A 26,839-nucleotide genomic window follows, 5' to 3' on the forward strand; every position below is an offset into this window, starting at 1 on the left:
AGTCCTAACCAGGTGTAACTGTCCAAAATGCATCACCACACAGTTATCTAAGCTGAAATCCATTTACCATTCCTCAGCCCTTCTCCCTAACTGATCAAGATCTCTGTACAATCAGGTTCACTGCCAACAATACTCCCTAGTTTAGTGTCATCAGCAACCCAGCCACGCATGGTACATTCGCATTCAAATCGTTTACATGAGAGTGTAGGTAAGGCAAATGCAAGCAGGCTGGGTGAGACTGGAACCAGAGGTCAGAGGTTGAAGGTGAAAGGTGAAATATTTAAGGGAGAACCCTGAGGGGAAATTCTCCACTCAGAGAGTGGTAAGAGTGGGGAATGAGCTGCCTGCACAATTGGTGGGTGCAGGGTCGACTTCAACATTTAACAGAAGTTTGGATAAGACATAGGAGATAGTATCCTTCCTGTAATACCATGGGCTCTTAACTTGTTAGGCAGCCTCATGTGTGACATCTTGTTCAAGGCTTTCTGAAAATCCAAGTACACAACAACCACTGACTTTCCTTTGTCTATCCTGCCTGTTATCTTTCCAACCATAGGCTAACTGGCCTATAATTTCCCTTTTTCTGCCTCCTTCTCTTCTTGAATAGTGGAGTGACATCTGCAATTTTCCAATCCTCTGGAACCATTCCAGAAACTTATGATTCTTGAAAGATCATTACTAATGTCTCCACAATCTCTTTAGCCACCTCCTTCAGAACCCTGGGGTGTACACTGTCTGGTCCAGGTGACTTATCGACCTTCAGACTTTTCAGTTTCCCAGGCACCTTCTCCTTAGTAATACCAACTACACTCACTTCTGCCCCCGATACTCTCGGACTTCCAGCATACTGCTTGTGAATTCTACAGTGAAAGCTGATGAATGACGGGTGACCTCATTGAAAGCTATCGAATATTGAAATGCCTCAGTACAGTGGATGTGGAGAGGATGCTTCCTATGGTGGAAACTCTAAGACCAGAGGACACAGCCTCAGAATAGAGGGACATCCTCTTAGAACGGAGACGGGGAAGAATTTCTTTAGCCAGAGAGCGGTGAATCTGTGGAAAATGTTGCCACAGTTAGCTGTGGAGGTCAAGATATTGGCTATATTTAAGGCAGAGGCTGATCGATTCTTGATTAGTCAGGGAATGAAGGGAAATGGAGATAAGGCAGGAGATTGTGGCTGAGAGGAAAATTGGATCAGCCATGATAAACTGGCAGAGTAGACTTGATGGGCCAAATGGCCTATTTCTGCTTCTATAACCTATGGTCTTATGGTTTTAATATACCTATTCAGTTTGTCCGCCATTTCCCTGTTCCCCTATTACGATCTCTCCAGCATCATTTTCCAGCGGTCTGACATCTACTCTTGCTTCTGTTTTAAACTTTTTATTGGCTGGCTTTATATTTTATCTTTCTCTCCTTATGGGCTTTTAGTTGTCTTCTGTTGACTTTCCAATCCTCCAACGTCCCACTAATTTTGGCTCTATTTTATTTCCTCTCCTTTGACTTCCCTCATCAGTCATGGTTGCCTCAGCCTTCCTCTAGAACACTTCATCATCTTTGAGACGTGCCTCCCAAACTTCCCCCAGAAACAAGGACGGGAGGGGTATGAAGGGCTGTGGTCCTGGTGTGGGATGATGGGATAGTTGGATTAGACGGGCTGGAAGGCCTGTTTCTGTGTTGTGGTGCTCTATGAATTCCTGTGGAGTGCCCTCAGATAATAGCCGTACATAACCGCTGCTGGGCCCCGAGCTGAACGGTGATAGCTCTCTCGTGAGCCCCGGACGGAAGGAGTGTGCTCACGTACCTGTCGGGAAGATCGGGAAGCTTCTCTTTCATAACCAGATCTGCAGGAACAGAGTAATGGTGACATCGTTAATGCAGGAAACCTCGCCAGAGTCACCTCACTGCCAGGCTACCTGAGCTCCCCAACACACCAGCCAGCCCAGGACTGCACTAGGTGTCTGTGGTAACTGCAAAGTGGATTTGGAAAGTTTGGGAATGAAAGATGACCTCTCTCTCTCTCTCAGATCCAGAAGATGCTTGTCTGAGTGTGTACAGTCAATGTTTGAACAGCCTCTCCTGTGCTATCTGATTTCTTTACAGACACCGAACCCATGAACACTACCCCACGATTTGCTTGCCTTTTGTGCTGCTTAATTATTGTTTACATATTTCTTATAGCAATCTTTCTCTGTACTGCTGCTGCAAAACAACAGATTTCACGACACAGTGTACGCCAGTGATAATGAACCTGATTCTGAGACAGTGGCTGTCGGCATCGACCTTTGACCCACAACACAGAGAACAGAACGGTACAGTATAGGAAGAGACCTTCAGCCCACCATACTGGACCAAGCTAATGAAACCAATCCCGTCTGCCTACACAATGTCCAATTTCTGAACATTCCTGTGCACACCCAGAACTCTCATCAACAACTCCGCTATATTTGTGTCCGCCAACCTATCTCCTGGGTGCCAGGGTCTGGGATATCTCTGACCAGGTGCACGACATCCTGGTATGAGAGAGAAAGCAAACAGAAGTCGTGATACATGTTGGTACCAACGGACATGGGCAGGAAGAGGGATGAGGTCCTGAAGTGTGGGCTGACGAAGGGTCTCGGCCCGAAATGTCGACTGTACCTCCTCCTAGAGATGCTGCCTAGACTGCTGCGTTCACCAGCAACTTTGACGTGTGTTGCTTGAGGTCCTGAAGTGTGAGTTTCGGGAATTAGGCAGAAGGCTGAAGAACAGGACCTCAAGGGTGGCGTTCTCAGGATTGCTACCAATGCTACGTGACAGTGATGGTAAGAATTGGAGGAGATGGCCGTTGAATGCGTGACTGAGGAGTTGGTGTAGGGAGCAGGGTTTTCGATTTTTAGATCATTGGGATCTCCTCTGGGGAAGGTGGTACCTGTAACAAATCTAACATTAAAGCCAGAACTAACATATAGAGAGGCTTTGAGGAAAGAGAAGCAGAATAAAGGGTGTAAAGGTAGGAAGGTAGAACGGCTAAAGTGCGTGTACTTCAATGCAAGAAGCATCAGGAACAAAGGTGATAAACTGAGAGCTTGGATACACACATGGAATTATGATGTAGTGGCCATTACAGAGACTTGTCTGGCACCAGGGCAGGAATGGATTCTCAATATTCCTGGATTTCAGTGCTTTAAAAGGGATAGAGAGGGCGGAAAAAGGGGAGGAAGGGTGGCATTACTGGTCAGGGATACTATTACAGCTAATGATCCTCTTTTGAGTCAGTATGGGTGGAAGTCAGGAACAGGAAGAGAGCAGTTACTCTACTGGGGGTATTCTATAGGCCCCCTGGTAGCAGCAGAGATACTGAGGAGCAAATTGGGAGGCAGATTTTGGAAGGGTGCAAAAATAACAGGGTTGTTATCATGGGTGACTTTAACTTCCCTAATATTGATTGGCACCTGATTAGTTCCAAGGGTTTAGATGGGGCAGAGTTTGTTAAGTATGTCCAGGACAGGTTCCTGTCACAGTATGTGGACAGGCGGACTAGGGGGAATGCCATACTAGATCTAGTACTAGGTGATGAACCGGGTCAGGTCACAGATCTCTCAGTGGGTGAGCATCTGGGGGGACAGTGACCACCGCTCCCTGGCCTTTAGCATTATCATGGAAAAGGATAGAATCCGAGAGGAGAGGAAAATTTTTAATTTTTAAGAAGGGCAAATTATGAGGCTATAAGGCTAGAACTTGCGGGTGTGAATTGGGATGATGTTTTTGCAGGGAAATGTACTATGGACATGTGGTCCATGTTTAGAGATCTCTTGCAGGATGTTAGGGATAAATTTGTCCCGGAGAGGAAGATAAAGAATGGTAGGGTGAAGGAACCATGGGTGACAAGTGAGGTGGAGAATCTAGTCAGGTGGAAGAAGGCAGCATACGTGAGGTTTAGGAAGCAAGGATCAGATGGGTCTATTGAGGAATATAGGGTAGTAAGAAAGGAGCTTAAGAGGGGGCTGAGAAGAGCAAGAAGGGGGCATGAGAAGGCCTTGGCGAGTAGGGTAAAGGAAAACCCCAAGGCAGTCTTCAATTATGTGATGAACAAAAGGATAACAGGAGTGAAGGTAGGACCAATTAGAGATAAAGGTGGGAAGATGTGCCTGGAGGCTGTGGAAGTGAACGAGATCCTCAATGAATACATCTCTTCGGTATTCACCAATGAGAGGGAACTTGATGATGGTGAGGACAATATGAGTGAGTTGATGTTCTGGACCATGTTGATATTAAGGGAGTGGTTAAAATACATTAGGATGGATAGGTCCCCGGGGCCTGACGGAATATTCCCCAGGCTGCTCCACGAGGCAAGGGAAGAGATTGCTGAGCCTCTGGATAGGACCTTTATGTCCTTGTTGTCTACGGGAATGGTACCAGAGGATTGGAGGGAGGCGAATGTTGTCCCCTTGTTCAAAAAAGGTAGTAGGGATATTCTGGGTAATTATAGACCAGTGAGCTTTACGTCTGTGGTGGGAAAGCTGTTGGAAAAGATTCTTAGAGATAGGATTTACAGGCATTTAGAGAATCATAGTCTGATCAGGGACAGTCAGCATGGCTTTGTGAAAGGCAGATCATATCTAACAAGTCTGATAGAGTTCTTTAAGGAGGTGACCAGGCATATAGATGAGGCTAGTGCAGTGGATGTGATCTATATAGATTTTAGTAAGGCATTTGACAAGGTTCCACACGGTAGGCTTATTCAGAAAGTTAGAAGGCATGGGATCCAGGGAAGTTTGGCTAGTGGATTCAGAATTGGCTTGCCTGCAGAAGGCAGAGGGTTGTGGTGGAGGGTGTACATTCAGACTGGAGAGTTGTGACTAGTGGTGTTCCACAAGGATCTGTTCTGGGACCTCTACTTTTCGTGATTTTTATTAACGACCTGGATGTGGGGGTAGAAGGGTGGGTTGGCAAGTTTGCAGACGACACAAAGGTTGGTGGTGCTGTAGATAGTGTAGAGGATTGTCAAAGATTGCAGAGAGACATTGACGGGATGCAGAAGTGGGCTGAGAAGTGGCAGATGGAGTTCAACCCGGAGAAGTGTGAGGTGGTACACTTTGGAAGGACAAACTCCAAGGCAGAGTACAAAGTAAAAGGCAGGATACTTGGTAGTGTGGAGGAGCAAAGGGATCTGGGGGTACATGTCCATAGATCCCTAAAAGTTGCCTCACAAGTAGATAGGGTAGTTAAGAAAGCTTATGGGGTGTTAGCTTTCATAAGTCAAGGGATAGAGTTTAAGAGTCACGAGATAATGATGCAGCTCTATAAAATTCTGGTTAGGCCACAATTGGAGTACTGTGTCCAGTTCTGGTCGCCTCACTACAGGAAGGATGTGAAAGCATTAGAAAGGGTACAGAGGAGATTTACCAGGATGCTGCCTGGTTTAGAAAGTATGCATTATGATCAGAGATTAAGGGAGCTAGGGCTTTACTCTTTGGAGAGAAGAAGGATGAGAGGAGACATGATAGAGGTGTACAAGAGGAATAGATAGAGTGGAGAGCCAGCGCCTCTTCCCCAGGGCACCACTGCTCAATACAAGAGGACGTGGCTCTAAGGTAAGGGATGGGAAGTTCAAGGGGGATATTAGAGGAAGATTTTTTACTCAGAGAGTGGTTGGTGCGTGGAATGTATTGCCTGAGTCAGTGGTGGAGGCAGATACACTAGTGAAATTTAAGAGAATACTAGACAGGGATATGGAGGAATTTAAGGTGGGGGCTTATATGGGAGGCAGGGGTTGAGGGTCGGCACAACATTGTGGGCCGAAGGGCCTGTACTGTGCTGTACTATTCTATGTTCTATGTACCTTCGAACTAACTTGCCTATCTGTCAAAGACACCTTGTATGTTTTCCATCATATTAACCAATACCAAATACACCCCCCAACCCTCTCACCATAAGACCATAGGACCATAAGTTATAGGAGCAGAAATAGGCCATTCAGCCCATTGAGTCTGCTCTGCCATTCAATCATGGCAGATCCAATTCTTCCAGTCATCCCCACTCCTCTGCCTTCGCCCCATACCCTTTGATGCCCTGGCTAATCAAGAACCTGTCTATCTCTGCAGTAAATGACTTGGCCTCCACAGCTACTTGTGGCAACAAATTCCACAGATTTACCACACTCTGACTAAAGTAATTTCTCCACATCTCTGTTCTAAATGGACGTCCTACAACCCTGAAGTCATGCCCTCTAGTCCTGGACTCCCTCCCATGGGAAATAACTTCACCATATCTAATCTGTTCAGGCCTTTTAACATTCAGAATGTTTCTATGAGATCCCCCTTCATTATCCTGAACTCCAGGGAATACAGCCCATGAGCTGACAGATATACCTCATATGGTAACCCTTCATTCCTGGATTAATTCTCATGAATCTTCTCTGAACTCCCTGCAATGTCAGTATATCCTTTCGAAATTAAGGAGCACAATACTCCAAGTGTGGTCTCACGTGTGCCTTATAGAGTCTCAACATCACATCCCTGCTCTTATATTCTATACCTCTGGAAATGAATGCCAACATTGCATTCACCTTCTTCACCACCGACTCAACCTGGAGATTAAACTTTAGGTTATCCTGCACAAGGACTCCCAAGCCCCTTTGCATCTCTGTGTTTTGAATTCTCTCTCCATCTAAATAATAGTCTGCCCGTTTGTTTCTTCAACCAAAATGCATGACCATATACTTTCCAACATTGTATTTCATTTGCCACTTCTTTGCCCATTCCCCTAAACTATCTAAATCTCTCAGCAGGCTCTCTGTTTCCTCAGCGCTACCTGCTCTTCCACCTATCTTTGTATCAGCGGCAAATTTAACCATAAATCCATTAATCCCATAGTCCAAATCATTGACATACATGGTTAAAAGCAGCGGTCCCAACATTGACCCCTGTGGAACTCCACTGGTAACTGGCTGGCAGCCAGCCAGAATGCGATCCCTTTATTCCCACTCTCTGTTTTCTGCCAATCAGCCAGTGCTCCACCCATGCTACTAACTTCCCTGTAATTCCATGGGCTCTTATCTTGCTAAATTGCCTCATGTGCGGTACCTTGTCAAAGGCGTCTGAAAATCCAAGTACACCACGTCTACATCATCTCCTTTGGCTACTCTGCTTGCAATTTCCTCAAAAAATTACAGTAGGTTAATCAGGCAGGGTTTTCCTTTCAGGAACCAAGCTGGTTTTTGCCTATCTTGTCATGTGCCTCCAGGTATTCCGTAATCTCATCCCGAACAATTGATTCCAACAACTTTACAACCACTGATGTCAGGCTAACAGGTCTATAGTTTCCTTTCTGCTGCCTCCCACACTTCTTCAACAGCAGCTTTATCCACTTTCAGACCATTAAGCTTCCTGAGCACCTTCTCAGTCGTAATTTTCACCGCACATACTTCACTTCCCTGACACTCTTGAATGTCCGGTATACTGCAGATGTCTTCCACTGTGAAGACTGATGTAAAGTACACATTCAGTTCCTCTGCCATCTCTGTGCCTCTCATTACAATATCTCCAGTGTCATTTTCTATTGGTCCAACATCTACCCTCAACTCTCTTTTACCTTTTATATACTTAAAAAAGCTTCTGGTATCTTCTTTGATATTAGTCACCAGCTTCCTTTCATAATTCATATTTTCCTTCCTAATGACCTTCTTAGATTCCTTCTGAAGTTTTTAAAAGCTTCCCAATCCTCTATCTTCCCACTTGCTTTGGCTTCATTGTATGTCTTCTCTTTTGCTTTTACTTTGGCTCTGACTTCACTTGTCAGCACAGTAGTGTCCTTCTTCCCTTTGAAAATTTCTTCTTATTTGTTATTTATCTGTCTTTCACTTCCCTCATTTTTTGCAGAAGCTCCAGCCATTTCTGCTCTGCTGTCCTTCCTGCTAGTGTCCCTTTTCAGTCAACCTTGGCCAGTTCTCCTCTCATGCCACTGTAATTTCCTTTATTCCACTGAAATACTGACACATTGATATTTAGTTTCTACTTCTCAAATTTCAAAGTGAACTTGATCATATTGTGATCACTGTTCCCGAAGGGTTCCTTAACCTTAAATTCTCTTATCACCTCCAGATCATTGCACAACACCCAGTCTAGCACAGCCAGTCCCCTAGTGGGCACTGTGATCAGCATGAACTGGGTGGGCCAAAAGTTCTGTATCCATGTTGTACTGTATTCCCCATCACTCACCTCTCTTGGGCCTGGTGATGAGGGAGTTGGTGGTTCCTTTCTCCAGCTGACAGTACCCATCAATTAGATTGGCCATGTTCTCTGCCATCGCCAGTGAAGCGGTTGTTATGGTCAGGGGCTGCATTGAACATAAGAGAGTATGAGACAACTGGCAACGTGAGAACTTCAGTCTCTCACTGCTGCACTCAGAGGTTTCCACCTGTTCGAAAGGGCGACAGTCATACCAGTACCCCTGACGGGCAGGGTGGCTTGCCCCCGTGACTGGCATCTGGAGTGAGATAGATCAGCTGGGTGAGTGGTGCTGCAACTACAACCTTGCACTCAGTGTCAGCAAGACCAAAGAATTGATTGTGGACTTCAGGAAATTGGGGGAACATGCACCAGTCCTCATCCAGTGGTCAACTGTGCAAACAGTGAGTAATTTCAAGTTCAAAGGTGAAAACATCTCTCTAGATCAGTCCTGGTCCTAACACATTGATGCAATTGCAAAGAAGGCACGACTGTGACTATATTTAATTCAGAGTTTGAGAAGACTTCACTCAGAAAGGCAGTGTCCATCATTAAAGATCTCCAGCACCCAGGGCATGCCATTTTCTCACTGTTACTATTGGGTAGGAGATACAGAAGCCTGAAGGCACACACTCAGCGATTCAGGAACAGGTTCTTCTCCTTTGTCCCGATTCCTAAATGGACTTTGAAGCTTTGGACACTACCTCACTTTTTTTGATATACAATATTTCTGTTTTTGCGCATTTATTTTAAAAATCTATTCAATATACATAATTGATTTACTTGTTTATTTATTATGTTTTATTTTATTTATTATAATTTTTTTTCTCTCTCTCTGCTAGATTATGTATTGCATTGAACTGCTGCTGCTAAGTAAACAAATGTCACGTCACATGCCGGTGATAATAAACCTGATTCTGATTCTGTCTCCAAAGACACTCACAAATTTCAAGAAATACATGATAGAGAGCATTCTGACTGGTTGCATCATAGTCTGGTATGAAGGGGCCATAGCACAGAATCAGAAAAAGCTGCAGGAAGTTGTAAACTCAGCCAGCTCCATCATGGGCACTAGCCTTCAAACCATCGAGGACATCTTCAAAAAGGTGGCATCCATCATTAAGGATTCTGTCACCAAGGGCATGCCCTCTTCTCATTGCTAACATCAAGGAGGTGGTACAGGAGCCTGAAGCCACAACCAATGTTTTAGGAACAGCTCCTTTGCCTCCACCATCAGATTTCTGAATCCATGAACACTATTTTCTTCAAATTTTGGTACTTAATTTATTTTTATTTATACAGTGGGGCTCCAAAGAGAGAGGGGGCGTGGATGATATCCCACCCCAGCATTCCTAATGGCTAGCGCTACTTATTGTTTTTGTGTTAAAATGCTTTTGTAGGATGTTCAAGTTCATTTATTGTTACATTTTAGCTTGTGTTAGACAGTTACGGTATTCACTTGTGAGTTTGTGCGTCACCCTGACTGTAACTGGGTGCGTTATAAACCCCTCCTCTGTCTGCACTTGACTGAGTGGGTTCTTTCCTCGGGTCATCGTGCCTGGTCTGTATTTGTGTTTGTTGCGATAAAGACGTCAGTTGAGTTAAACGAGCTGTCATCATGGACCGAGTGATCGCTACAACACTATTGATTGTAATTGATAGCTTTTATTGTTATGCATTGCAATGTACTGCTGCCAGAAAACAACACATTTCATGACTATGTCAGTGATAATAAACCTGATTTTTACAGTGGACCATGAGACAGTTAATGAGACAGAGCACAACCAAACAGAGTAATGATTCTGTAATTTAGAGGAGCAGAATTAGGCCATTCAGCCCATCGAGTCCGCTCCACCATTCCATCACAGCTGATTTATCATCCCTGTCAACCCTATTCTCCTGCCTACTACCCATAATCTTAGATGCTCTGACTAACCAACTAAGTATACTCTAAGTATACTCAACGATTAGGCTTCCGTAGACATCACAATGAATTCCACAGATTCACCATCCTCTGGCTAAAAACATTTTTCCTCATCTCTGCACAAAATGGAAGTCCCTCTATTCTGAGGCTGTGCCCTCTGGTCCTAGACTCCTCTCCTCTAGGAAACATCTGCTCCATGTCTGTTCTATCGATGCCTATCAATATTCATTATGTTTCAATGAGATCCCCCCTCATTCATCTAATCTCCAGTAAATACAAACCCAGAGCCATCAAATGTTTCTCATATGTTCATTCTTTCATTCCAGGCATTACTCTTGTGAACCTCCTCTGGACGGCCTCCAATGCCAGCAAATCTCTTCTTCGACAAGGGGCCTAAGATTGTTCACAATACACCATGTACGGTGTCGCCAATGTCTTGTAAAGCCTCAGACTACATCCTTGCTTTTATATTCTATTCCTCGGAGGCTGTGCTCTCTGGTCATAGATTCCTCACTAGAAAGGCAGAGTTCACAATGCAGAGTTCCAAAAGACCAATTCCCCTCAAATTCCCACTACACCCATTCCTAAAGGACCAACCCCTAAACCAAATAAATCTCCCAAAACCACATCCCAATGAACCAACCACTTCACATTCCCACTAAACCCAATCCCAGCAGACCAACTCCCTTCACATTCCCACTAAATACAATCCAAATGGAGCAAGCCCTTCACATCCCCACATGGAAAGCATTCTAACTGGTTACGTACTCGTTTGATATGGAGGCTCCAATGCACAGAACCACAAGAGGCTGCAGAGGGCTGTAGACACAGCCAGCTCCATCATGGCCACTAGCCTCCCCACCGTTGAGGACATCTTCAAAATGCAATGCCTCAAGAAGGCAACATCCATCATTCAGGACCCTCATCATTTTGGACTTATCCTCTTTGCATTACTCACACTTAACATTTAGAAGTAGCTCCTTCCCATCAGATTACCAAGCAGTCCATGAGCCCATGAACACGACATTGGTATCCTTTCTTTGTGCACTATTTATAGAATTTTACGTATTGCACTGTACTGCTGCCGCAAAATAACAGAGTATTTCACGTCACTTCAGTGATAATAGACATGATTCTGATTTCTGGTGGAGAGAGGCTCTGTAGTAACGGAGAAAACTTACCTGGGAAGCCCCGCTGATCGCCAGTTGAAGCAAAGCTTTTGGGCTGTTCTCTGAATGAACTGATTTGATGGAGAGAATCTGCAAGAACTCGGCCAAACTGATGGGCTGTACACAAACGAAGAAGAAGATAACATTTCATTCCTCTTTGGGGAATACACAGTTTAAACTTTAATCGTCACCATCTGGCAGGGTACTGCTGCACAGGATAGAGGGCAATATGGTAGCGTAGTGGTTAGCATAACACGCTACAATGTCATCCATCTGGGTTCAATTTCCTCTGCTGCCTGTAAGGAGTTTGTACATTCTCCCTCGTGATGGGGTCATTTTCCTCCGGGTGCTCCGGATTTCTTTGATGTTCAAAGAAATTCTTCAAAGACGTATGGGTAAGGGTGAGGAAGTTGTGGGCATACCATGTTGGTGCCAAAATGTGTGGCGGAACTTGTGGGTTTCCTCTGGCACATGCTCAAATGGTGTCACTCTTTGATGCAAACAACATATTTCATCGTGTGTTTCAAGTCTCAGTGTCCATGTGACGAATAAAAGTAATTTAATCTAATCATAGAAAGGGGCCCTGAAGCCCACAATGTGGTTCTACCTGGGCAAGTACACAGTAGGGATTACTCCCATGGGGAAGTTATCAGATCACATCCGTTCGGGATAAACTGAAGTGATACTGGTGGTGTCCTGCTACCCATCATATACATATCCTTCCTTGTCAGAGGCCACACAACATCTATTAACTTCAACTGAGTCTGAGGAGAGCATTCTGACTGCATCACCATCGAGTATTGAGGGGTCAACATACAGGATGTAAAGAGACTGTAGAGAGCTGTGGACTCAGCCAACTCCATCATGGGTACAACCCTCCCCATCAACAAGGACACCTTCAGGAGATGTCGCCTCAAGAAAATGGCATTCATCATCAAGTACCCCACCTCGCTGGACATGCCCTCCCCTCTTTACAACCATCAGGGAGGAGGTGCAGGAGCTTGAAGATCCATACTTAATAATTCAAGAACAGCCTCATTACCTCTACTGAACAGACAATGAACCCATGAACACTGCCTCAATATTCGTTGTATTTTGTACTATTTAATTATTCTGTAATTTAGAGTTATTTTACACCTTTGCACTGTTCTGCTGCCTCAAAACAACAAACTTTACAACATAAAAGACTTTGTAAGAAACCTGATTCTGATTGGAACTTTTCTGTGTGATCTGACTCACAGAAAACCCAGTTAGAAAGAGAGCAGGGTTTAACAATGAGATGGAGATGAAGGGATCTCACTGGGATCATGATGATCAGTTGCTTTTGGTCAGGATTATCAGAGGATTTCCCTTCTCCACCCCTCCCACGGCTCTCTGTAGACCACCAGAGTTGCCGCCTGTGATCACCAGCCCCCTCCAGCAGACCACACACCCAGTGTGCTGCCCAAGCAAAAAACAAGAGATGTGTTCAGGACAGACAATCCTGTGGGGAGACCGTCTACAGACATTTGGTGGTAGTGCCATTCATAGTCCTGGGCTATTCTTCGCTGTGTTCAATTTCTCAGTCCCCCTTCCTGTGGAATTCACTCAACTCATTCTCCATGATTCACTCCTCTCTCTCTCTCTCTCTGAATCACTGCATCACTGAATAGCATCTGCCTCTGTCTTTCTCTCTTTGACTCACTGCCTTTCTCTTTCTCTGCATGACTCAATCCCCCTCTTTCTCTTCCTGTGATTCACCCACTCACTCTTTCTTTCAAAAGAACAATTGCCTCTCTTCCCTTGACTCCTCATTCATTCTCTCTCTCACACACATACACAAACTCATCAGATATAGGAGCAGAATCAGGCTATTCAGCCTATCAAGTTGAGTCTGCTTTGCCATTCTATCATGGCTGATTTATTATCCCTCTCAACCCCATTCTCCTGCCTTCCCCCATAACCTTTGACACCCTGACTAATCAAGCACCTCTCAACCTCACCTTTAAATACTTGGTCTCCACAGCCGCCTGTGGCAATGAATTGCAGAGATTCACCTACCTCTGGCTAAAGAAATTCCTCCTTAGCTCTGTTCTAAATGGATGTCCCTCTATTCTGTGTTCTCTGATCCTAGACTTGTCCACTATAGGAAACATCCTTCGTTTGGAAGGCTGAAGAGGTCTGGATTATGCACCCTTCTACAGATGCACAGTACAGTGCATCCTGACAAGCTGTATCACTGCTCAGTATGGAAGCTGCACTGCAATGGACAGTAATTCTTACAACGGGTAGAGAAAACTGTCCGACACATCCCCAGCACCAGTTACCCACCATCAAGGACATACTGACAGAACAGTACTGGAACAGGGCCAGTAACATGATGAGGGATCCCACCCACCCTGCTCATGGACTGTTTGTCCCACACCCATCAGGAAGGAGTCTATGTAGCATCCACTCCAGGATCACCGGACTTAAAAACAGTTTCTTTCCCAAGCAGTAAGGCTGATTAACACCTCCACCCAGTAACCCACCGCTCCACACCCCCAACCACCACTGCTTTATCATTTCCTGTCAGTCACTCTATGTACAGACACCTCTGTGCCTAACGTCACTTTATGGAGAGATAATCGATCTATGTACAATATATAAAATATCTTATGCAATTAATATTTAATGTGTTTTAATTATTGTGTTCTTTACCTTATTATGTTTGGATCCAGAGTAACCATTATTTTGTTCTCCTTTACACTTGTGTACTGGAACTGTCATTAAACAACCTTGAACCTCCTCTGGAAGCTCTCCAATGCCAGTACATCTTTTCTTAGATAACAGGCTGCTCACATTACATCAATAGCCGACTGACCAATGCCTTATAAAGCCTCAGCATTACATCCCTGTTTTTTAATTGAGACTTGACTGGGTTTTTCAAGGAGATGATGAAGATGATTAGTGAACCTTTGTAAAGCATTTGACAAGGTCCGTCCTGGTGGGCTGATCCAGATGACGAAGAACACCATAAGACTGGTGGGTTGGATCCAGAGAAGACAGAAACTCTACTATGGATGGCAAAAGGAGGAGGGTTGGGAATAGGGCTAGCAAACCTATCCTGTAAAAATCCAGAGTCAAAGAAATGGTAGCAGAAGCTCCAAAGTCCTCATCCCTGGGAGAGGAAGGATTTTTGTGTAGAAGGTATTCAAAGGGTTACACCTGGGGACAATTTGAAAGACTTGCCCTCAAACAGAGGACTCTGGTGAACTTATGCCCCAGTAGGGGCAATGGGCTTCAGAAGAAGAATAGAAGATAGTGTGCAGAGGTGTCGGGGTGTTATTCTGACTGGAGGTCAGCGATCAGCAAACAGTACTGAGACTGCTGTTACTTGTGAGAAACCGGATACCAATGATCCAGATAAAATTGGACGAGGCTGGATTAGCAAGTTACTAATTTTGCAGAAGACACAAAAGTAGCATCATGGTATCGTAGTGGTTAGCACATCACTTTCCAGCACCAGCTTTCAGATTATTTATTTATTTCAAAATAGGGTTCAGAATAGGTCCTTCTCGCCCAGTGAGCTGTACCACCCAACAACCAGCAGAGTCTAATCACAGGACAATTTACAATGACCAATTACCCTACTAACTGGAATGTCTTTGGACTGTAGGAGGAAACCAGAGCATTCAGAGGAAACCAAATGGCTCAGCTGAGGACTGGGAGAAATTCAGAGTTCAGCAGAGGAGGACAAAGGGCTTAATTAGGAAGGGGAAAAAAGATTATGAGAGAAAACTGGCAGGGAACATAAAAACTGACTGTAAAAGCTTTTATAGGTATGTAAAAAGGAAAAGACTGGTAAAGGCAAATGTAGGTCCCCTACAGACAGAAACAGGTGAATTGATTATGGGGAGCAAGGACATGGCAGACCAATTGAATAATTACTTTGGTTCTGTCTTCACTAAGGAGGACATAAATAATCTTCCAGAAATAGTAGGGGACAGAGGGTCCAGTGAGATGGAGGAACTGAGCGAAATACTTGTTAGTAGGGAAGTGGTGTTAGGTAAATTGAAGGGATTGAAGGCAGATAAATCCCCAGGGCCAGATGGTCTGCATCCCAGAGTGCTTAAGGAAGTAGCCCAAGAAATAGTGGATGTATTAGTGATAATTTTTCAAAACTCGTTAGATTCTGGACTAGTTCCTGAGGATTGGAGGGTGGCTAATGTAACCCCACTTTTTAAAAAAGGAGGGAGAGAGAAACCGGGGAATTATAGACCGGTTAGCCTAACGTTGGTGGTGGGGAAACTGCTGGAGTCAGTTATCAAAGATGTGATAACAGCACATTTGGAAAGCGGTGAAGTCATCGGACAAAGTCAGCATGGATTTGTGAAGGGAAAATCATGTCTGACGAATCTCATTGAAGTTTTTGAGGATGTAACTAGTAGAGTGGATAGGGGAGAACCAGTGGATGTGGTATATCTGGATTTTCAAAAGTCTTTTGACAAGGTCCCACACAGGAGATTAGTGTGCAAACTTAAAGCACATGGTATTGGGGGTAAGGTATTGATGTGGATGGAGAATTGGTTAGCAGACAGGAAGCAAAGAGTGGGAATAAACGGGACCTTTTCAGAATGGCAGGCGGTGACTAGTGGGGTACCGCAAGGCTCAGTGCTGGGACCCCAGTTGTTTACAATATATATTAATGACTTGGATAAGGGAATTAAATGCAGCATCTCCAAGTTTGCGGATGACACGAAGCTGGGTGGCAGTGTTAGCTGTGAGGAGGATGCTAAGAGGATGCAGAGTGACTTGGATAGGTTGGGTGAGTGGGCAAATTCATGGCAGATGCAATTTAATGTGGATAAATGTGAAGTTATCCACTTTGGTAGCAAAAATAGGAAAACAGATTATTAACTGAATGGTGGCCGATTAGGAAAAGGGGAGGTGCAACGAGACCTGGGTGTCATTATATAGTCATTGAAAGTGGGCATGCAGGTACAGCAGGCAGTGAAAAAGGCGAATGGTATGCTGGCATTTATAGCGAGAGGATTTGAGTACAGGAGCAGGGAGGTACTACTGCAGTTGTACAAGGCCTTGGTGAGACCACACCTGGAGTATTGTGCGCAGTTTTGGTCCCCTAATCTGAGGAAAGACATCCTTGCCATAGAGGGAGTACAAAGAAGGTTCACCAGATTGATTCCTGGGATGGCAGGACTTTCATATGATGAAAGACTGGATGAACTGGGCTTGTACTCGTTGGAATTTAGAAGATTGAGGGGGGATCTGATTGAAACGTATAAAATCCTAAAGGGATTGGACAGGCTAGATGCAGGAAGATTGTTCCCGATGTTGGGGAAGTCCAGAACGAGGGGTCACAGTTTGAGGATAAAGGGGAAGCCTTTTAGGACCGAGATTAGGAAAAACTTCTTCACTCAGAGAGTGGTGAATCTGTGGAATTCTCTGCCACAGGAAGCAGTTGAGGCCAGTACATTGGCTATATTTAAGAGGGAGTTAGATATGGCCCTTGTGGCTATGGGGATCAAGGGGGTATGGAGGGAAGGCTGGGGCGGGGTTCTGAGTTGGATGATCAGCCATGATCATAATAAATGGCGGTGCAGGCTCGAAGGGCCGAATGGCCTACTCCTGCACCTATTTTCTATGTTTCTATGTTAAGCCTATGCCCTCTTGGGAAGAGCATACAAACTTCTTTTAGAGGGTGCCGGAGCTGAATTCTGAACACTGATGCCCTGAGCTGTAACATGCTACCATGGCACCCCTTCATGGTTCAATACCCGCTGCCATCTGTAAGGAATTTGTACATACACCCTGTGACCGCATGGGTTTCCTCCGACAGTCCGAAGTTCCATGGGTTGGGGTTACTGAGTTGTGGGTATGCTATATTGGCCCCGGAAGCAGAGCGATGCTCACAGGCTGCCCAGATCAATCCTTGCTGATTTGATTTGATCCAAATGATGCATTTCACTGTAGTTTCAATGTACAGGTGACAAATAAAGTTCATGGTAATTGGCAGATAAAGGATTCATGGAATGTGGATTAGTTGGGAATGTGGGCAGAGGGATGGCAGCTAGAGTTTAATCGGGACATGTGTGAGGTCAAGAGTAATAGGAAAGTTACAGAAAATGGCAGGACATAGAGAGGACTAGGGTGCAAGTCCATAGATCACTGATAGTGACAACACGACTAGAGTATAGTATTCACGTCTTCATTGGGCGGTGCAAAGAATATAACATTTGTAGCCTTATAATCTTCATTCATCACATTTTGAGTTTTGTGCGTAGTTCTGGCTGGCCCATTTCAGGAAGGATGTTGAGGCTTGGGAAAGAATGCAGAAGAGGTTCACCAGGATGCTGCCTGGATTAGAGGCTATCTGCAGTTAGCAGAGGCTGGATGAACTTGTGTTGTTTGCTCTGGAGCGGCAGAGACATAGGGATAGGGGAGACCTGGTAAAAATTTAAAGTTAAAGCTACATTTTTTATTAAAGTACGTATGCCACACAACTTTGAGATTCATATCCTTACAGGCTGCTACATAACAAAGGAAACCCACAGAACACATTAAGCACCCAAACACCCAATGTGCCCAAAAAAAAGAAATTGTGCAAACAATAAAAAGTCAGCAAATAACACTTAAAACTAAACTTCACGAAGCCAGTCATCACTGCAGCCGATTCAGGAGCCCGTTAGCTGCAGGCCGCAGCCTCAGTTCAGCGAGAGACGAGTAAACCTCACACAGCTATGAGCTGAACGCTGGCCCATCAATTGCCTCTGGCTCCAAAACAGTGAGCTTTTCGATCTGGCCCGGCTCTTAAATTGGCCAATCATTGGGTCATTCCTCGTCCTCGGGCCCGCGCCCTGCCACTTTGATTCACTCTTGGCAGATACTATACAGAAGCAGACACACGAACAGACAAAGAATGGGGTGGATGGGAATATGGGTTATGGTTTGTTAAGAAGGCGTATGGTGTGTTGGCCTACATTAGTCGGGGGATTGAATTCAAGGTAATGTTGCCACTCTGTAAAGCTCTGGTGAGATGGCACTTGTAGTATTGTGTTTGGTTTTGATCATCTCATTGTAGAGGGGATGTAGAAATGTCAGAGAGGGTGCAGAGGAGATTTATCAGGATGCTGCCTGAATTAGAAAGCGTGTCTTATGAGGACAGGTGGAACAAGCTAGGGCTTTTCTTTTTGGAGCGATGGAGGATGAGAGATGACTTGATAGAGGTGTACACGATGAAAACAGGTGTAGATCAAGTAGACAGCCAGAAACTTTTTCCAGGGTGTAAATAGCTAATAGCAATCATTTTCAGACGACTCATTGGAGAAATGCATGGGGGGGGGGGGGGGGGGGGGTGTCCGAGTAAAATTCTTCACACAGAGAATGGTGGGACCAAATACGGGTGGTGACAGACACAGATACATTAAGGACATTTGAGAGACTCTTAGAAAGACATTTGGATGGGAGAATATGGAGGGCCTTTTGGGAGGGAAGGGTTGATTTGATCTTAGCGTTGGTAGTAAGGTCAGCACAAGATCATGGGCTGAAGGGCCTGTACTGTTCTATATCTGGCATCATGCTTGGTACAGCCATGGTTGGCCAAAGGGCCTGCTCCTGTGCTGACTATGAAACCAGTCCTGTTCCATGCCTCCCTCCTTCTCTCTCTACTTTCACACTCCATCGCTCTCAGTTTTTTTTCCAATCGGCAGCCTCCGCTAGCTCCTGCCTGGCCGCAGTCTTCCCAGCACAGCCGTACTCACCCCATCCTTGTTAACCACCTGCCCGATGCCCTGCCGTCCAATCACCAGGTCCACTGCTATTGTCCAGCCTTGCTGTAAAACAGAGAGCCGGGTCACTGTGGAACATGGAACAGGACAGAGCACACAACACAAAACACGGGATGCGGAGCGTGGAAATCAGAGAGCGGGACATACAGCATAGATTAAGATACAGATTCTTTTACCGAGCACAAGTACATCGAAACGTACAGAGACGTGCATCATTTTGCATGCGGTATGGCGGCCTTCATTCGTCGGGGGTTTGAGTGAGGTAATGCTGCAGCTCTCTGAAACATTGATTAGACCACACATGGAGTATTGTGTTCAGTTCTGGTTGCCTCATTATAGGAAGGTTGTTCATGAACACGCTGCCAGGGGCGGTGGTAGTGGCAGATATATTCTCTCTGGTCCTAGACTTGCCCACCACAGGAAACATTCTCTCCATGTGCACTCTATCTAGTCCTTTCAATATTCTATAGGTTTCAATGAGATTTCCGCCCCCCCGCCCCGACCATTCTCCGGGAGTACAGGCCCAGAGCCATTAAACACTCCTCATATGTTAACCCTTGCATTCCTGGAATCATTCTATGAATCTCCCCTGGACCCTCTCCAATGCTAGCATATCTTTTCTTAAATAAGGGGCCCAAAATTGCTCAGGATATTCAAGTGTGGTCTGACTAATGGCTCGTAAAGCCTCAGCATTACATCCTTGCTTTTATATTCCAGTCCTCTCAAAATGAATGCACACATTGCATCTGCCTTCCTGAACCACAAAGCTGCAAGTTAACCTTCAGGGAATCCTCCTGCATTTTTACACCTCGGATTTCTGTATTTTCTTCCCATTTAGAAAATAGTCCACAATTCCACAACTTTATTCCTTCTACCAAGGTGCATGACGATACACTTCCCCACAGTATAGTCCATCTGCCACTTGTTTGTCTATTCTCCCAATCCGTCTGTCCTTTTGCAGATTCCCTGATCCTTCAACACCACCTGCCCTCCACCTATCTTTGTAACGTCAGAAAACCAGGTCACAAATCCATCAAGCGAAGAGGGGAGAGTGATGGCAAGAGGGGAGGGCGATGAGAAAGAGGGAAGGGCGATGAGAGAGAGGGGAGGGCGATGAGAGAGAGGGGAGGGCGATGAGAGAGAGGGGAGGGCGATGAGAGAGAGGGGAGGGCGATGAGAGAGAGGGGAGGGCGATGAGAGAGAGGGGAGGGCGATGAGAGAGAGGGGAGGGCGATGAGAGAGAGGGGAGGGCGATGAGAGAGAGGGGAGGGCGATGAGAGAGAGGGGAGGGCGATGAGAGAGAGGGGAGAGCGATGAGAGAGAGGGGAGAGCGATAGAGAGGGGAGAGCAATGAGAGAGGGGAGAGCGATGAGAGAGAGGGGAGAGCGATGAGAGAGAGGGGAGAGCGATGAGAGAGAGGGGAGAGCGATGAGAGAGAGGGGAGAGCGATGAGAGAGAGGGGAGAGCGATGAAAGAGGGGAGAGCGATGAAAGAGGGGAGAGCGATGAGAGAGAGGAGAGCGATGAGAGAAAGGGGGAGAGCGATGAGAGAGAGGGGAGAGCGATGAGAGAGAGGGGAGAGCGATGAGAGGGGGGGAGAGTGATGAGAGAGGGGGAGAGTGATGAGAGAGAGGGGAGAGTGATGAGAGAGAGGGGAGAGTGATGAGGGGGGGAGAGTGATGTGAGAGAGGGGAGTGATAAGAGAGGGGAGAGTGATGAAAAGGGGAGAGTGATGAAAGAGGGGGGAGAGTGATGAGAGAGGGGGAGAGCGATGAGAGAGGGGGAGAGTGATGAGAGAGAGGGGAGAGCGATGCGAGAGAAGAGAGCGATGAGAGAGGGGGAGAGTGACGAGAGAGAGGGGGAGAGTGACGAGAGAGAGGGGAGAGTGACGAGAGAGAGGGGAGAGTGGTGAGAGAGGGGAGAGCGATGAGAGAGAGGGGAGAGCGATGAGAGAGAGGGGAGAGCGATGAGAGAGAGGGGAGAGTGATGGCAAGAGTGGAGAATGATGAGAGAACAGCGAGTGATAAGAGAGAGGGGAGAGTGATGAGGGGGGGAGAGTGATGTGAGAGAGGGGAGTGATGAGAGGGGAGAGTGATGAAAAGGGGAGAGTGATGAAAGAGGGGGGAGAGCGATGCGAGAGAAGAGAGCGATGAGAGAGAGGGGAGAGCGATGAGAGAGAGAGGAGAGCGATGAGAGAGAGAGGAGAGCGATGAGAGAGAGAGGAGAGCGATGAGAGAGAGAGGAGAGCGATGAGAGGGGGAGAGAGAGAGGAGAGCGATGAGAGGGGGAGAGAGAGAGGAGAGCAATGAGAGGGGGAGAGCGATGAGAGGGGGAGAGTGATGAGAGGGGGAGAGTGATGAGAGGGGGAGAGTGATGAGAGAGGGGAGAGTGAATCGAGAGATGGGAGTGATAAGAGAGAGGGGAGAGTGATGAGAGAGGGGGAGAGTGATGAGAGAGGGGGAGAGTGATGAGAGAGGGGGAGAGTGATGAGAAGGGGGGAGAGCGATGAGAGAGAGGGGAGAGTGATGAGAGAGAGGGGAGAGTGATGAGAGAGGGGGGAGAGTGATGAGAGAGGGGGAGAGTGATGAGAGGGGGAGAGAGTGATGAGAGGGGGAGAGAGTGATGAGAGGGGGAGAGCGATGAGAGGGGGGGAGCGATGAGAGAGGGGAGAGCGATGAGAGAGGGGAGAGCGATGAGAGAGGGGAGAGAGCGATGAGAGAGGGGGGAGAGCGATGAGAGAGGGGGGAGAGCGATGAGAGAGGGGGAAGAGTGAGGAGAGGGGGGAGAGCGATGAGAGAGAGAGGAGAGCGATGAGAGGGGGAGAGTGATGAGAGGGGGAGAGTGATGAGAGAGGGGAGAGTGATGTGAGAGATGGGAGTGATAAGAGAGAGGGGAGAGTGATGAGAGAGGGGGGAGAGTGATGAGAGAGGGGGGAGAGTGATGCGAGAGTGGGGAGTGATAAGAGAGGGGAGAGTGATGAAAGAGGGGGGAGAGCGATGCGAGAGAAGAGAGTGATGCGAGAGAGGGGAGAGCGATGAGAGACAGGGGAGACTGATGAGAGACAGGGGAGACTGATGAGAGACAGGGGAGACTGATGAGAAAGGGGGAGACTGATGAGAAAGGGGGAGAGTGACGCGAGAGAGGGGAGTGATAAGAGAGGAGAGAGTGATGAAAAGAGGAGAGTAATGAAAGAGGGGGAGAGCGATGCGAGAGAGGGGAGAGTGATGAGAGAGGGGAGAGTGATGAGAGAGGGGAGAGTGATGAGAGAGGGGGAGAGTGATGAGAGAGGGGGAGACTGATGAGAAGGGGGGAGAGCGATGAGAGAGAGGGGAGAGTGATGAGAGAGGGGGGAGAGTGATGAGAGAGGGGGGAGAGTGATGCGAGAGTGGGGAGTGATAAGAGAGGGGAGAGTGATGAAAGAGGGGGGAGAGCGATGCGAGAGAAGAGAGTGATGCGAGAGAGGGGAGACTGATGAGAGACAGGGGAGACTGATGAGAGACAGGGGAGACTGATGAGAGACAGGGGGAGACTGATGAGAAAGGGGGAGACTGATGAGAAAGGGGGAGAGTGATGCGAGAGAGGGGAGTGATAAGAGAGGAGAGAGTGATGAAAAGAGGAGAGTAATGAAAGAGGGGGAGAGCGATGCGAGAGAGGGGAGAGTGATGAGAGAGGGGAGAGTGATGAGAGAGGGGAGAGTGATGAGAGAGAGAGGAGAGTGATGAGAGAGGGGAGAGTGATGAGAGAGGGGAGTGATAAGAGAGGGGAGAGTGATGAAAAGGGGAGAGTGATGAAAGAGGGGGGAGAGCGATGAGAGAGGGGGGAGAGCGATGAGAGAGAGGGGAGAGCGATGAGAGAGAGGGGAGAGCGATAAAAGAGGGGAGAGCGATGAGAGAGAGGGGAGAGCGATGAAAGAGGGGAGAGCGATGAGAGAGGGGGAGAGCGATGAGAGAGGGGGAGAGCGATGAGAGAGGGGAGAGCGATGAGAGAGAGAGGAGAGCGATGAGAGAGAGAGGAGAGCGATGAGAGAGAGAGGAGAGCGATGAGAGGGGGAGAGAGAGAGGAGAGCGATGAGAGGGGGAGAGCGATGAGAGGGGGAGAGTGATGAGAGGGGGAGAGTGATGAGAGAGGGGAGAGTGAATCGAGAGATGGGAGAGTGAATCGAGAGATGGGAGTGATAAGAGAGAGGGGAGAGTGATGAGAGAGGGGGAGAGTGATGAGAGAGGGGGAGACTGATGAGAAGGGGGGAGACTGATGAGAAGGGGGGAGAGCGGTGAGAGAGAGGGGAGAGCGGTGAGAGAGAGGGGAGAGTGGTGAGAGAGGGGGAGAGTGATGAGAGAGAGGGGAGAGTGATGAGAGAGGGGGGAGAGTGATGAGAGAGGGGGGAGAGTGATGAGAGAGGGGGAGAGGGATGAGAGGGGGGAGAGTGATGAGAGGGGGAGAGTGATGAGAGGGGGAGAGAGTGATGAGAGGGGGAGAGAGTGATGAGAGGGGGAGAGAGTGATGAGAGGGGGAGAGAGTGATGAGAGGGGGAGAGCGATGAGAGAGGGGAGAGCGATGAGAGAGGGGAGAGCGATGAGAGAGGGGAGAGAGCGATGAGAGAGGGGGGAGAGCGATGAGAGAGGGGGGAGAGCGATGAGAGAGGGGGGAGAGTGATGAGAGAGAGGGGAGAGTGATGAGAGAGGGGGAGAGCGATGAGAGAGGGGAGAGCGATGAGAGAGGGGAGAGCGATGAGAGAGAGGAGAGCGATGAGAGAGAGGAGAGCGATGGGAGGGGGAGAGTGATGGGAGGGGGAGAGTGATGGGAGGGGGAGAGTGATGGGAGGGGGAGAGTGATGGGAGGGGGAGAGTGATGGGAAGGGGAGAGAGTGATGAGAGGGGGAGAGAGTGATGAGAGGGGGAGAGCGATGAGGGGAGAGCGATGAGAGAGGGGAGAGTGATGGTAAGAGTGGAGAGTGATGAGAGAGGGGGGAGAGTGATGAGAGAGGGGGGAGAGTGATGCGAGAGAGGGGAGTGATAAGAGAGGGGAGAGTGATGAAAGAGGGGGGAGAGCGATGCGAGAGAAGAGAGTGATGCGAGAGAGGAGAGTGATGAGAGACAGGGGAGACTGATGAGAGACAGGGGAGACTGATGAGAGACAGGGGAGACTGATGAGAGAGAGAGGAGAGTGATGCGAGAGAGGGGAGTGATAAGAGAGGAGAGAGTGATGAAAAGAGGAGAGTGATGAAAAGAGGAGAGTGATGAAAAGAGGAAAGTGATGAAAGAGGGGGGAGAGCGATGAGAGAGAGGGGGAGAGCGATGAGAGAGAGGGGAGAGCGATGAGAGAGGGGAGAGCGATGAGAGAGGGGAGAGCGATGAGAGAGGGGAGAGCGATGAGAGAGGGAGAGAGCGATGAGAGGGGAAAGCGATGAGAGGGGAAAGCGATGAGAGGGGAAAGCGATGAGAGAGAGGGGAGAGCGATGAGAGAGAGGGGAGAGCGATGAGAGAGGGGGGAGAGCGATGAGAGAGGGGGGAGAGCGATGAGAGAGGGGGGAGAGCGATGAGAGAGGGGGGAGAGCGATGAGAGAGGGGGGAGAGCGATGAGAGAGGGGGGAGAGCGATGAGAGAGGGGGGAGAGCGATGAGAGAGGGGGAGAGCGATGAGAGAGGGGGAGAGCGATGAGAGAGGGGGAGAGCGATGAGAGAGGGGGAGAGCGATGAGAGAGGGGAGAGCGATGAGAGAGAGAGGAGAGCGATGAGAGAGAGAGGAGAGCGATGAGAGAGAGAGGAGAGCGATGAGAGAGAGAGGAGAGCGATGAGAGGGGGAGAGAGAGAGGAGAGCGATGAGAGGGGGAGAGAGAGAGGAGAGCGATGAGAGGGGGAGAGCGATGAGAGGGGGAGAGCGATGAGAGAGGGGAGAGTGAATCGAGAGATGGGAGTGATAAGAGAGAGGGGAGAGTGATGAGAGAGGGGGAGAGTGATGAGAGAGGGGGAGAGTGATGAGAAGGGGGGAGAGCGATGAGAGAGAGGGGAGAGCGATGAGAGAGAGGGGAGAGCGATGAGAGAGGGGGGAGAGTGATGAGAGAGGGGGAGAGTGATGAGAGGGGGAGAGTGATGAGAAAGAGGGGAGAGTGATGAGAGAAGGGGAGAGTGATGAGAGAGGGGGAGAGTGATGAGAGGGGGAGAGAGTGATGAGAGGGGGAGAGAGTGATGAGAGGGGGAGAGTGATGAGAGAGGGGGGAGCGATGAGAGAGGGGAGAGCGATGAGAGAGGGGAGAGCGATGAGAGAGGGGAGAGCGATGAGAGAGGGGAGAGAGCGATGAGAGAGAGAGGAGAGCGATGAGAGAGAGAGGAGAGCGATGAGAGGGGGAGAGTGATGAGAGGGGGAGAGTGATGAGAGAGGGGAGAGTGATGTGAGAGATGGGAGTGATAAGAGAGAGGGGAGAGTGATGAGAGAGGGGGAGAGTGATGAGAGAGGGGGAGACTGATGAGAAGGGGGGAGAGCGATGAGAGAGAGGGGAGAGTGATGAGAGAGGGGGGAGAGTGATGAGAGAGGGGGGAGAGTGATCAGAGAGGGGGGAGAGTGATCAGAGAGGGGGGAGAGTGATGAGAGAGGGGGGAGAGTGATGCGAGAGTGGGGAGTGATAAGAGAGGGGAGAGTGATGAAAGAGGGGGGAGAGCGATGCGAGAGAAGAGAGTGATGCGAGAGAGGGGAGAGCGATGAGAGACAGGGGAGACCGATGAGAGACAGGGGAGACTGATGAGAAAGGGGGAGACTGATGAGAAAGGGGGAGAGTGATGCGAGAGAGGGGAGTGATAAGAGAGGAGAGAGTGATGAAAAGAGGAGAGTAATGAAAGAGGGGGAGAGCGATGCGAGAGAGGGGAGAGTGATGAGAGAGGGGAGAGTGATGAGAGAGGGGAGAGTGATGAGAGAGGGGAGAGTGATGAGAGAGAGAGGAGAGTGATGAGAGAGGGGAGTGATAAGAGAGGGGAGAGTGATGAAAAGGGGAGAGTGATGAAAGAGGGGGGAGAGCGATGAGAGAGAGGGGAGAGCGATGAGAGAGAGGGGAGAGCGATGAGAGGGGAGAGCGATGAGAGAGGGGGAGAGCGATGAAAGAGGGGAGAGCGATGAGAGAGGGGGAGAGCGATGAGAGAGGGGGAGAGCGATGAGAGAGGGGGAGAGCGATGAGAGAGGGGGAGAGCGATGAGAGAGGGGGAGAGCGATGAGAGAGGGGAGAGCGATGAGAGAGAGAGGAGAGCGATGAGAGAGAGAGGAGAGCGATGAGAGAGAGAGGAGAGCGATGAGAGAGAGAGGAGAGCGATGAGAGGGGGAGAGACAGAGGAGAGCGATGAGAGGGGGAGAGAGAGAGGAGAGCGATGAGAGGGGGAGAGTGATGAGAGAGGGGAGAGTGATGTGAGAGATGGGAGTGATGAGAGAGGGGGAGAGTGATGAGAGAGGGGGAGAGTGATGAGAGGGGGAGAGTGATGAGAGGGGGAGAGTGATGAGAGGGGGAGAGTGATGAGAGGGGGAGAGTGATGAGAGAGGGGAGAGTGATGTGAGAGATGGGAGTGATGAGAGAGGGGAGAGTGATGAGAGAGGGGGAGAGTGATGAGAGAGGGGGAGAGTGATGAGAGAGGGGGAGACTGATGAGAAGGGGGGGAGAGCGATGAGAGAGAGGGGAGAGCGATGAGAGAGAGGGGAGAGCGGTGAGAGGGGGAGAGTGATGAGAGGGGGAGAGTGATGAGAAAGAGGGGAGAGTGATGAGAGAGGGGGAGAGTGATGAGAGAGGGGGA

At 48.3% G+C, this 26,839-nt stretch overlaps 1 protein-coding gene across 5 annotated transcripts in view; it reads right to left on the reverse strand.

Moving 5' to 3' along the window:
- LOC140201103 (protein-tyrosine kinase 2-beta-like) overlaps positions 1–26,839 on the reverse strand; it is a 233,870-nt gene that overhangs the window by 65,234 nt on the left and 141,797 nt on the right. For all 5 annotated transcript variants that reach the window (XM_072264704.1, XM_072264701.1, XM_072264703.1 and 2 more), the window contains exons 9-12: positions 19,046–19,117; positions 11,319–11,423; positions 8,205–8,322; positions 1,808–1,847 (exon numbers count right to left, since the gene is read on the reverse strand). In XM_072264704.1, coding sequence (XP_072120805.1) covers positions 1,808–1,847; positions 8,205–8,322; positions 11,319–11,423; positions 19,046–19,117 — 335 coding nt within the window. The remainder of the gene's footprint in view (positions 1–1,807; positions 1,848–8,204; positions 8,323–11,318; positions 11,424–19,045; positions 19,118–26,839) is intronic.

This window comes from Mobula birostris, chromosome 8 (assembly GCF_030028105.1).
Source record: "Mobula birostris isolate sMobBir1 chromosome 8, sMobBir1.hap1, whole genome shotgun sequence".
NCBI classification, from domain to species: Eukaryota; Metazoa; Chordata; class Chondrichthyes; order Myliobatiformes; family Myliobatidae; genus Mobula; species Mobula birostris.